Source organism: Odontesthes bonariensis, chromosome 18, assembly GCF_027942865.1.
Source record: "Odontesthes bonariensis isolate fOdoBon6 chromosome 18, fOdoBon6.hap1, whole genome shotgun sequence".
NCBI lineage: Eukaryota > Metazoa > Chordata > Actinopteri > Atheriniformes > Atherinopsidae > Odontesthes > Odontesthes bonariensis.
The window spans coordinates 18,690,614-18,703,942 of NC_134523.1; the positions used below are offsets into that span (position 1 = coordinate 18,690,614).

General features: G+C 37.1%; 1 protein-coding gene across 2 annotated transcripts; it reads right to left on the reverse strand.

Moving 5' to 3' along the window:
- Positions 1 to 815: 815 nt before the first annotated feature.
- rnmt (RNA (guanine-7-) methyltransferase) lies at positions 816 to 11,532 on the reverse strand. Of its 2 annotated transcripts, none has more exons than XM_075449294.1 (11): positions 11,487 to 11,532; positions 4,191 to 4,368; positions 3,981 to 4,110; positions 3,653 to 3,778; positions 3,325 to 3,440; positions 3,003 to 3,184; positions 2,522 to 2,686; positions 2,208 to 2,325; positions 1,562 to 1,663; positions 1,446 to 1,479; positions 816 to 1,016 (listed from the first exon to the last, which is right to left on the reverse strand). In XM_075449294.1, exons 2-11 carry the CDS (start codon positions 4,356 to 4,358, stop codon positions 979 to 981), a joined length of 1,179 nt encoding a protein of 392 aa, XP_075305409.1. In that variant the 5' UTR covers positions 4,359 to 4,368; positions 11,487 to 11,532; the 3' UTR covers positions 816 to 978. The 2 variants fall into 2 exon arrangements, with proteins under 2 accessions (XP_075305409.1, XP_075305410.1); XM_075449295.1 differs by having other exon boundaries at positions 11,473 to 11,528.
- Positions 11,533 to 13,329: the final 1,797 nt, after the last annotated feature.

The window sequence follows — 13,329 nt, forward strand, 5'->3', positions numbered from 1 at the left end:
ACACACACAAGCAGCTGCTGGCAGTCTGTCATGAAGGGTGGAAGTGACTCAGCGAGCATCAGCGTAAGATCTTCTCAAACCAAGTCACTCTGATCATATGCAGCATCACAGATTCAGGTCTGAGAATAGGTCTCCTCCACCAGGACTAACAGGTTCACTACACCCTCCAGTTTGAGACAAAGAAAAATAAATGGATGCCATAAGTACAGTAGAAAAAAAAAAAAGTTTCCTTTTGCTATTTTTAGCTCCAAAGAAAACATTCCTGCTTTCACAAAGCTACTCCATTATGACTTTTCAGGCTGCTTAAAGCATTCATATGCACTTTTTTGTTCTTTCAACCATTCTTGCATTAATTACACTCAATCGATCTTTGTAATTAATTTACGACACTTAACGCTTCAGGTGATTGCTTCACTTGAAAATAGCAAAATAGACGTTCCCAACTGTGAAAATGTGAAATTAGTTTCATTAACTCGTCCTTCTGTGATGCTCAGTACTCGCATAAAAAAAAAAAAGTCTACAAACACCGAGAATACCCTGACAAAGACTTTGTCTAGACTTGCATTTCTTGGTCTTTTTTTCCCGTGTAATAGGCTCATGCCCTCTATATTAAGGCTACAGATGGCTGTAAAAGAAAATGGCAAATTGGTAAATATACTTATGCTTTTCCATCCTCATCATTAAAGAAAGGGAGCAGTTCTAAAACCTTGGACAGTGGAGCTAAAACTAAGGATGATTTGCCCTTAATCATTTCCTCACTGCGTTCTAAGACACAAATTCTGAAAAAAATAAATAAATACAAGATAAAATGAAAATGTAGTTTGAATTCATTTATCCAACAAACCTATTACAGTTCATAGATTTTATCAAATGCAACTTAAAAGAAAACAGATATACTGTACAAACGCAAACTGAGGAACAACAGAAGTGAGCAGCAGGGAGCTCCGCAACGTAAACAAGAGGGCTTTGTTTTCAGCATCAAGACATCTTCTGAAAGACGAACACCAAGTAGATACCTGCAAGCAACAGAGACAACAGTTGAAGGGTTAAACTCATCAGCAACTTCCATAAATCTTCTTCAAACTAGTCTGTTCAATCAGGGTGTCAGTGGTAATTAGGAAAGCAGAGAAGCTAGGCCATCACTATTATAAACTCAGTTTATCTATTTTCAGGTGCTTCCTCATGTGAACACTCGCAGCTTAATTGGTCATATGACCAAGAAACCATAGAAACGGTACGGCAAATACCGTGTGAGTTTACTGATCAATTCTCCTCATTGTGAGCCAAACAAGTAGATTCAAACACAACAAGAACAGAAGCCTGGAGTCTGGAGCCTGGAGTCTGAAAATACTTTAAAACAGCCATTTTAACAGCTTATCCACCGTTTAACTTTATCTGTTTAAAGTTTAAACAGATCAGCACACTGAGAGAAGACAGACACTTACCGGTTGCACCCCACTCAGATCTGCTCAGGGTTCCCTGCACACAAACAGACAACACTGTTAGAGCGTACACAACCAAACACACCGAGCCACGCTGCAGCTGTGTGCTGAAAGCTCACCACTGGTGGTCTCACTCCGGCTCTGCTGCAGTGCTCTTTAGCATGGCAGTACTCTTCTTTGCTGTCCGTAGCCTGTCGACCTCCGTCGTCACAGGGAAACGGCTAGAAACGCAACAAAAGTTAAATAAGTCAGAATAAAATCCATGTTCATTACGTGATCATTCAGCCACTAACTAGTACCACATATCTAGACCCATGTCTACATCTTTGTGTCAATGCTGGAAAAAGCTCTAGGTGCTCCAATTTAGCACTCTGGGTTGGGGGTAAAAAACACTTTGATTCCCAATCGTCAAGGAAAACGCTAACTGCAGCAACAGGGCCTCCTCACAATGGCAATGAGGGGAAACTTGTTTTGCTGGAAACGATGAGCAAATCAACAGGCAGATCTTTCTTATGGCACGATACAAATCTATGCCCACATTTGTGATGTGTAGGTTGCAGCTCAGAGGTTGTTTCCCATAGAAGAAGAGAATTTGAAAACAGTAACATGCAGATAGAAAAAGGGGACAACAATGCCGCTCAAAATGAGATACTTACCGCCAAAATGTATCCCTGTAGTCAACATTTGGGGATTAGGACTAATTATTTCAAGTGACGTAGGCAATTACTTTTGCAAACATCACATGTACAACTTAACAAGACCTACCTCCAAAGCCATCATCTTCATCATGAGTCTACGATGATGATCCTTCTTCACCTTCTCCTCGAAGAACTCAGAAAACCTCTGCTTCAACACCAGACGCATGTTGTAACGCTTTGCCATGCTGACGCAAAGAGGAACACAAGCACAGTACTTTAATTCCACAGTACAGAAACAGTATGGTAGAGAAAGTATCCTTAAATCGATGTCTGTAAACCTTAGCATTTTGTGTTTTTATCAGTCTGTGGAACGTCCACACAACACAGAAATATGTGCATTATTAAGTCTTGGTGAAAAACAAAACATAAATAAAATCTTACTGTTCAAAAAGAGGAAAGTAGACAAGAAACTCAGGGACGTCAACAACTTCCTCAAGGCTGAAATGATACTGGCATCCGAACAGAGGATAGGAACCTTTGGACTGAAAGGAAACTTTGAAGACTTCACTTCCAAACGATAGAGAATCTGATGCCTCCAGACGTTTACTGCAGCAAAGGAGGAGAAAAGTAATCACAAGGTCATTGTAAACGTTCTACATGTTTCCACAGTAACCAGTTCTATACAGGCTCTGTGAGGCAATCCAACCGTCGCTAATAAGCTGAATTATGTGATGCGATGCATCGAATAAAATAAACACTTCCAGTTTTTTGTTGATAGAAAAATGTAGTCACTGATTAAAAGAAGTGGTTGTTTCATAAAGTGAGGGAAATTTCTATAACCACCATCTATCAGTGAGATTTCCTGTTAGAATCAGACAGGAAGCAGAGTCGTGCAGCTTTACAGATACATTTTTGTTCTTACACGAGTTCATAGGCGTCTGGCGTGGTCCCAATGAAGAAGCCTCCAGGTTTCAGACGCTCACAGGCATTCTTCAGCATCATGTCTGCTTTCTGCTCGCTCTCAAATGAGTAATGATACACAAACTGACAGCTGCAGATGTCAAACATCTGGTCTGGGTCATCCAGCTTCTCTGACAAAACCTCCTGCAGAAAACAGGTCAATTGGGTGAAAAGAAGAAAAGAAATTGTCATACCTTGACGTCTTTTTGTGTGCTTTCAATCTAAAGACAGACAATAAAATAGTGAAAATCTCCGTCTGTGCTCAGGAACTTTTACAGTTCTACCTTTGAACAATCTGCGGTGATAAATTGAGCGCTGAAGATTCTCTCATTATGGTGACTTTTCCTTTTCATGTCTTCATAACGACTCTGGCACTGCTCCACTGACACGGCTGCTATATCTGAAAATAAAAAAAATATATACAATTATCAACATATATTTTAATGCAAAACAACTTCTCTTCAGTAAAATACCCCTGACACAAGTGGATTAAAAAAATGTGAAGGGGGTAACTTCTAAATGTAATCATCTGGAAGATGGATCATTGTTAGAAAGTCCATCTTAAAGGGGTTTTCAAAGAGTTCTGAGGATAAGACGGTAATAACTGAATACCTGCACAGACCAGGTGACCGATTCCTCCTCTTCTCCACTTCAGTAGGTCTCCTCCTTTTCCGCATCCAAGGTCCAACACAGACACCTGCCTGTGTCCTGCCTCCCGTACCTGCTCGAGGATCTCACCTGTTAATAATAACAAAAAGATATATATATATATTTTTTAACTTACAAAGTAAGCAATAGTCTAAAATTTCCAACTGGCTAACAGTTATAATGACTATTGCAGGCTCAAAATGATTTTACAGACTGATCGTATGTGCTACTGAGTGAAAATCAGACAGTGATGACTGGTGCTCTGGCAACTAATATGTTTACTGATAGTTACCGATCAAGACACTCTTAAGCCAGTTGTTAAAGTTCCTCATGAAGAAGATCCTGCTTTGACTTCGAACCACCAGACCAACTTCCTGCAGCTTGTTGTAGTGACTCGCCACCTTTACACTGTGATCCGACCCCTGAAGGATCAATAACAAATCATCAGTATTCACACTGATCAGCCATCTGTCCGATCAGTCACTTGGTCGTTCAAGCGTACCTGCTTCTTGGTGGGTGAGGTTTCTTCTTCTTCTTCATCATCATCATGTTTCCTCTTCATCCCTCCCTTCTGTGTCTGTTCTTCTTCTCCTTCTTTTAAAGTAACTCCTTCCTCTTCTCCTTTCTGTTCCTCTCCTCCCTGCTTCATCGTTTGTGTCTGAAGAGACATGTCTTTTACACTGAAAACAGTGAAAGGAGGACAGAGCAATCAGGCTGATTTGAGCTCACATGTGTACCTAAGGTGACCGGATGTCCCGCTTTGTGCAGGACAGTCACTCATTTTCATTACTTTTCACATTGAGACGTTGTCCCGCATTGTTATTGACATTCAGATAGTTTTGAAATGCGTATTTTATAATCTGGCATTTATCAAATGGCTGTGTGGAGAAAGCAGTGAGGGCGTGGTGGGGCTGTTTGATCATGTCAATAAAATGGGAATGCGGACTCAGGTTAAGGGAGCCCAACAACAAAAAATTATGCAAATCAGGTCAGAACGGCACCAGCATGCAGCACGAGATATGGTCGAAAAGGGAGGAAAGCAACACTCGTAGGGCTGTCGCGGTTGAGGAATTCCCACTGCGGTGAGTCAGGGCAGCTCAATATTGCGATATGCGATATTATTGTGCCATCTTTTTTTTTTTTTTATCTATCTATCTAGCAAATTCATTTGTTAATTACTAAATTACTAAACTCATTGCAATATTTCCTCTGAAACATAGCACTTACACATTTAAAAAAGGTTATAAAAAGACATGGCAACTTTATAACACTTTATTTTATTGAAAGCAGAACAAAGGGCGGTAACGGCACAGATGCAAGATGCAAGTTGTTTCTCCTACTGATTGAACTTAAAAACAGAATTCAGGAGAAGGCTGAAGTTGAACTTTTAAATGCAAATAAAATATGAAATGAACTAAAAAAAACAAGTGCCTGTTTTGTTGTTTTTTTAAATTAAGTATACAAAATGAAATGTACCAGGCACTACAACTTCACACACACAAAAAAATTATATCTCGGTCATGTCCTTGTTACGCGCATGTCCTTGTTGAACTTAAAAATAGAATTCAGGAGAAGGCTGAACTTTTAAATGCAAATAAAATATGAAATGAACTAAAAAACAAGTGCCTGTTTTGTTTTTTTTTAAATTAAGTATACAAAGTGAGATGTACCAGGCACTACAACTTCACACACACAAAAAATTATACCACAGTAGCAAACGGCACCATCTCCTCAGCCAGATACCGTGTAACAGCACCTGTTAGGCGTTTATGTCTGTCACTGTCTCTTCTGTATCTGTCGGCTCGCCCCAACATGAGCTGCTCCGCGACTCTGTGTGGCAGGAGGCGGCGGCAACCGTGCCGCAATAGCCGGATGATAGCTTGCTAGGTGAGCCTTTAAATTAGTTGTGTTCCCTCGTTTCACTTGAACCGTTTTTCGGCAGATTTTACAAATCGCCTCGTTTAAAAATTGGCTGGTTCACCCTTTTCATTTGGTTGAAAGCCGAAATGCTCCCAAAGGGGCGAAGTAACATTTGCTTTCGATACTAGTGCGGCTTCCATTTTCTCTTTCTAAAGTGTGTTAAGTTGTGGCGAGATCAGGTCACGTGCGGTGATGAAAAAGTAGTTCGTCAAAACGATCGTCAAACTTCTGCTGGAAAGCATATTTTGCTATAATTTTTTTGTGTGTAACATCTATGAACAACAGTGACCACTCGGTAAGTTTCAAAGCTTTGCAAAACGAACGTTTAATGTTGCTAATAGGACCGTGCGCATGTAGATTGAAACCTGCACGGACGCTATCGAAAATACGTGCGGTGATCGCGGTGACCTATCATGAAGCGTGGTGGGCGTCGTCATATCGCGATATTTCATTTTTGCGGTTATTGCGACAGCCCTAAACACTCGTACAACTAAGAAAAGAAAATGCAGCTACAACAAAGACAAAGATTATGCCCAAAGACAAAATGAAGATATGGTTTTGATTACTTTAGACGCAGAAAAAGCATTTGACCTCGTCAGTTGGAAATTTATGTTTGAGGTATTTAATAAAATAGGATTAGATGAAATTTTTTGTTCATGGCTAAAAGCAATATACAGCAACCCAATTTCTAGGGTAAAAACAAATGGCACAATATCTAGAACAATTAAATTACAAAGAGGCACTAGACAAGGAGATCCACTATCCCCACTCTTGTTTGCTATTTATATAAAAGTATTAGCAGTAGCTATAAGACAAAATACACATATAAAAGGGATTCAAATAGGGAAAGACCTACACAAATTAGCCCTATATGCAGATGATGTTATTATTTATTTACAAAACCCTACAAAATCTTTTCAGGAATTAAAAAAAGAAATTCAAGAATTTAGTAAATTTTCAGGATATAAGTTAAACGAAAGTAAGTGTGAGGTATTAATTATCGGGAAAGAAATTGGACCAGACTTGAGAAAATATTTTAAGTTTAAGTATACACAGAAAATAAAATATCTGGGCATTAATATTAGTAATAATTTAAAAGACTTATATGAAATTAATTATGGAGTAATGGAACACAACATAAAACAGGACTTAAATAGGTGGAAGATGATCCCAGATGGTATTTTTGGAAGGGTAGATACAATAAAAATGATGATCCTACCACGCTTTTTATTTTTGTTTCAGGCCCTGCCACTAAGGATTCTTGAAACCCAGTTCAAAGAATGGAATAAAATCATTTCAAATTTTATATGGAATAATAGAAAACATCGAATTAAACTGCAGTCATTAACTCAACAGAGGGAAGAAGGGGGTTTAGCGGTGCCAAATTTGGAAAACTATTTTTACTCAACGCAAATCCAAATAATACTGAAATGGATGAATAAAAAACAGGAGTGTAAGTGGATTAATATAGAAAAAGAAGTCTCAACCTTATCTCTAGGGACAGTACCTTTTTTAGAAAGTAAAACACAAAAAAAGTATACAGGACATAGCTTTTGTATTTTTAACACCATAAGGAACTGGGAAAGTTTCTGTAAAAAAACAAAAATAAGAACTAATAATGTATATCTAAGAGAAATGGCACATGACCCAGACTTCCAACCGAATAAAATGGATCAAATCTTGGATTACTGGGCTGCTAAGGGTCTCATAACTTATGCACAACTTTTGAATAACCACATTGTTGAATCATATGAAAACCTTATACTTAAGTTTGAGTTGGATAAGAAATATTTCTTTAAGTATTTACAAGTAAGAAGCTATATTAAGGAACACCCACCAGAAGAAACAGAAAATGAATTAATCCAATATTTAGGGGACAACAGATTCACAGGCAACGGTAAGCTCTCAAAAATATATAAAATATTACTAAAACTGACCAGTGTTAAAATGGAAGTAAAACAAAAATGGGAAGAGGAATTGAATTTTGACATCACAATGGAAAACTGGTTAGATTCACTAAAAGGAAATATAAAAATTACACAATCAAGATATTGGAATGAATTTGCATGGAAAATACAACAGAGATTTTTCATTACACCGGAGAAATGTAGCCGAACGCAAACAGGGAAAAATTGCTGGAGGAACTGTGGAGAACAAAGAGCAAACTACAGTCACATATTTTTTGTATGTCCAGTATTAAACACATTCTGGGAAGGATTTGAAAAAGCTGTGAAATACATCTTGAGTATAAAACAATCCCTGACTGTAGAGAACCTATTAGGCATTAATATCTCAAGTAAAATTAAACCAACAAATCAAAGGTTATTCCATATATTGCGTATTTCTGCAATAAAACAAATAACAAAAGCGTGGAAACAACCAATACCACCAAACCTTGATAATTGGTATAATACAATAGAAAATATTTTGAATATGGAGAAACTTACTTTACGCTCCAGAAATCAATTACATAAATGGTATAAACTATATCCAAATAGCATAATACTTAAAATAACAAGCTATTTTAACAGAACAGATTGAAATAAATATAATTAAAACAAAGCATCCACCTACTAACCCATACCCCCACGCATACACGTACATGAACACGCACACACACACACATTTATGATCTATCTATCTACTAAAATATTGGGCGGTTTCCTCTTTTCTTTTCTTTTTCCTTTTATTTATTTATTTATTTATTTTTCTTCTTGCCCCTCCCCCTTATTGGCTTTGCGGTATGAACAATATATGTAAGCCGTTGGATTTTATTTTTCCTTTTACTTCTCCCCGGCACTTATCAGTTTACTTCACTTGTTACCATTCTTTATGGACAAAAAAAAAAAATGTTTGCAAGATGGAACTGCAATCAAAAGAAATGTTTCTATGACCGTGTGAAACTTGCAATAAAGTATTAAAAAAAAAAAAAAAAAACAAAGACTGAGAAACCATCTACCCCTGGCTGAAACCAGTGCAAGGCGATTCTGGTAAAGTTAGAGAAAATACAGGAAAGGCATATCCTTATTAAAGCACTATAATTGAAAGAGCAGTTTTAGTCCTGACTGTCTATCTAGGGGCAGAATAGAGATGTTTCTTTCTTTAAAGTTATTTTTAGACTAACTCGATGCATTGGTATCCCACATTGTCCCACACAAACAGTCTTTGTCCCACATCTGGTGAATTGGAATCTGGTCACCCTATGTGTACCCTATTTAGCTTAAGTGATCGCAGATCCATAGAAAGAGTGAAAAATGGCAAGAACTTTAAAATATATATACTTAGCAGGAGAATGGCTGAAGCATGGTTACATGCAGTTGAGCCAAGCTATGGTTACAGCTCGACTTAGCCATTTAATTTTACTAACCGAAGTATGTCCAAAGCCATGACAACATTGGAAAATGTTCAAGAAAATCCGCTGCTTCAAACTTATTCGGTCGACTGCGTTTTTAAAAGTCTGGTCTGCCTGACTTGAGGGATTATGTCTATAAGTTCATAATGCAATCTTTTGATGTGTCATAAGAAAGATTTTTCTTTTAATCCATTAGTTCAGCTGTAACCTGATGGAAGAAAATACAGGTGACACTGAAAATAAAATTATGGAATATTTCATCAACAAATTCGTGTTCAATCAGTGTCGTGTATGTTAAAAGTTGTAGACCAATTCATTTTCTTTGACTGATCATTGGCCCTGGTAGAAACAGTACTAGGGTAAAGCACCAATATGCAATTGAGCTTCACTTCTTTAAATGAAACAACCCAACATGTCCTTTTACATCAACTGAATGAATCAAGAATTTAAAATCTGCCTCAGACAGAAGTTTCAGCCTTCAAGATCAGAGTCAAAGGAAAATAAATCCTACATTCAAATAGGTTTAAATGTATATTAAAGACTTAAAGATGAGCTTCCCTCATCTCCAGATTAACATACTCATATAGTTTCACTAAACCAACCTCCGAAAATACACTGACGCTGTCTACAAGAGATCTGAACCATTTAGTCGAATGAACTTAGAATCTTGTCTATTGTTTTTCCAACAAACTTTTGCAACAAACTGCACAACGATTGGTGCATATGTTAGTTGTGAGATGGTCTATTTCTTCCAAGTGTAAGCAGGTTTAAGTTAAGGTAACTTGTGATGACGCCGACGGTAGGGTGTTTTTATATGGGGGAAATTTTGTGTCAAAAAAATTAATATAAATATGAACGAATTTATAAATGTATATATAATTAATATAAATATAAAAATGTGACAAATAAATGTATATATGTATATAAATATACATACATTTGTAAATATATTTTTGAGATTTTAAAATAAATATGCTTGACTTTGTGTGTGCAGTCTGGCAGTCTGCATTTGTGGATCCATTTTTTGCTCTCCATGGCGTAATTTTGACACACTCCTACTGTGCTGCACGATGCACAAACAAATGCATGCCGATTTGAATGTGAACAGCGGCACAGCCCTCTATTCACGGAGCATTCACCAGATGGCAGTGTGCACTTTTCCTAAATCCCTTTGGCTAGGCAGAATGAAAGGTAAAATGTATTAAACTTATTAGTCCAGGGTATTCTTCATTAAGACTGGTCTGGAGCTAGCATTGACGTAGATAGAATCAGAGTAGATAGAACCTAGGGAATCTTTGATAGATTCCGATTCAGGTTCTCGGTCAGTGGGAGAAAGCATTCTGACAACAGAATAGCTATTGATGCTAGCGGAGCTGCTATGACTAGCGTCATTGATGATATGTTCTGAACATTTAGATAACAAATATAACACAATGAACATCAGCTGCACTATGTTATAAGCTGCAGGTTTCAAAGCATGAGAAATCGCAGGTTGTAGTATACATTACATTACATTTTACCTTTCATTCTGCCTAGCCAAAGGGATTTAGGAAAAGTTATAAATGATTAAACTACTAGTCATACCCATCCAGTTTTTCCACTTGTCGACTCCATATTAATCGTCCAAAGCCTCTGTCTTGGACTGCTAGGCACTGCCATTGCCCTGTGCCTTGCACACTGCCATCTGGTGGATGCTCCGTGAATAGAGGGCTGTGCCGCTGTTCACATTCAAATCGGCATGCATTTGTTTGTGCATCGTGCAGCACAGTAGGAGTGTGTCAAAATTACGCCATGGAGAGCAAAAAATGGATCCACAAATGCAAACAATGGATCCACAAATGCAGACTGCCAGATTGCACACACAAAGTCAAGCATATTTATTTTAAAATCTCGAAAATATATTTACAAATGTATGTATATTTATATACATATATACATTTATTTGTGTGTCACATTTTTATATTTATATTAATTATATATATATTTATAAATTCGTTCATATTTATATTCATTTTTACTCACATATATCTCGATCACATTTTTATATTTATATTAATTATATATACATTTATAAATTCGTTCATATTTATATTAATTTTTTTGACACAAAATTTCCCCCATATTTTTACAGTTTGTTATTATACACACAAATCAGAAGCGGGACTTCGAAAAGGAAGTTAGGTTTCAATGGTTTCACGGTCACCGGTTAGACTGGTTTTCCATTGGTGGCTTGCAGTGGGGCAGAACAGACCTTACACAACCTTCAAAAGAAAAACAAAACCGATTGGAACCTGAATTAATTCAGTTTTAACCGCTTATGTTAGCTATCAGCAGTTAGCGAGCTAGCACCTTTGTAAGTCCATTAAAACACCAGTGTATTCTGCCAGAACTGAACCGTAATGAGGGTAGAGCCCCGTGTAGAACTAAAGGATCATTTATCAGTAAACACGCCATTTAACTTGTCTTCGAGGTAAAAGCATACCCAAAGTATTAGAAAAGGAAAAAAACTGACCAGAATGTACTCACAGTGTTCTGCAGACACGACGCGTGCGCTCTAAACAGCTTCCGGTTTCGGAGGCGTCATATTTGTGCGTCTCATCCGCGACACAAGGCGGCGATGTAAACATATGAAATAACGGCAGGAAAAAAAACTAAACACTCATTAACAAGAGTTTTCAGAGGGGATAACACTGTTTGCTTGTCGTAAAAATGAATAACTAACAAACAAATAAATTATTTTGATTCAGTGTTTCGTGTGGGAATTGCCATATGTTGTTTGTTTTTTTAAATGGTGTACTTGTGATGGGAAAGTGATCCAGCACATCCAGCAATTAGAGCTGTAAAACCCTTCTACGGGTGTTCAGAAAACGAACCATCAGACAGATATTTATTTATGTATGTAATTTATTCTTGTATATCTATAGTTTTTTCCAAAAGTCAACATAACCTCTCTGTGAAAAAGGCAGCAGTTTTACTCAAAAACAAGAAGATAAAGCCTTTTGAAATTTCACTAAGCTTAAAACAGTTCTCCAAAAACTAAATTATATAGATAAACATACAAATACATGTTAACACACTCAAACAGCTTTTGTTATATGGCAGTGTCATAAAGTAAGGAGATTAATGCTAAAGCTGTATTCAAATAACAATTTTTCAATGCAATTCTACTTCTAAATGTTCATTATTATTTTTATAAACAATTCAAAATATTGCTGTGCATTTGTATTGTCTTGCAGTCATTAAAAGTGGCAGCAGCAGTAAAGCTGGTTAAAGATACAAATCAGTTGGCTCTAAGATTGGCCACTCCTATGCAAGTTGACATTCTGGTTCTTTTGCCAGATAGCTAAACAGTTCAGAAATTGTCATTAAAAATCAGCTCATTGAGACTTTTTGTCATCGCATAATTGCTTAAAGCATTTTCAGATTGTTGCTCGGCTCATTAACTTTGTATATTGTATTGATTTCTTTCTTTGTTACAATCAAACTTTTCCTTTAAATGACAAGTTTGTCTTTTATCTGGCACATAAGAAACCTTTCTTGGAGGCTAAGTCTCTCCACCATGGGCTCTGCTATCCTCCCAATTGCTACACTGTACTGCATCTCTCTCTTTGCTCTGGTATCAGGTATGCTGCAAAATCCAAAGAGATTTACTTGCTGCTGATAGGATTATTCAGAATTGTGGGAGCCTCTTTGGAAAAGGGTTCCATGTACTAGATATTGATGTAAAGTATATTTAAATGTCCTACATTCCAGTTTTAGCACTTACCACAGCGGCTGTCATCTGCTTTCACTCCTTCACCAAGTGAAGCCAAGGTAATCCCAGACAAGCTTATTAGTAATTTTGTAAAGCCTCTTAATAGATATAGCTTATTTAAAAGTTTAATTTTTAACATTTTTCAAAAAGGAATAGAGTTACAACAACTTATTTGCTGCATGAAGATACAAACAAATAACTGTACTTCACGACTATTTGTTGTCATTGTCTGGGGCAGCCAAAAGCATGCATGTTTGTGCACAAAAGTTTCGTTAGAAGCAGCAATGTTACAGCTTTTCCTCCACAGACCAACCCACCTTGTTCAATTAGACTCCCAAGTTGGTTTATACTCAGACATAAGGGATTCAAAAGCTATAGTAAGGTCTCCAATTAGGCCTCAGTTTTGGTTTTGGAAAAGAAAAATCAGAACTCTGTATTTCCAAATTCTAACTAGGAAAGTTCAACTGGAAAACCCCCTTGAATTGGATTTCTGACTAAAAAGGTTGTAGGAACATCACTACCTCCGACCACATGATCCTACACACATATAAAGTGGGGATAGCTGCATGAATAAACTGGTTGTTAGCACTTCTCATTAAATGGTGGTTGCACACA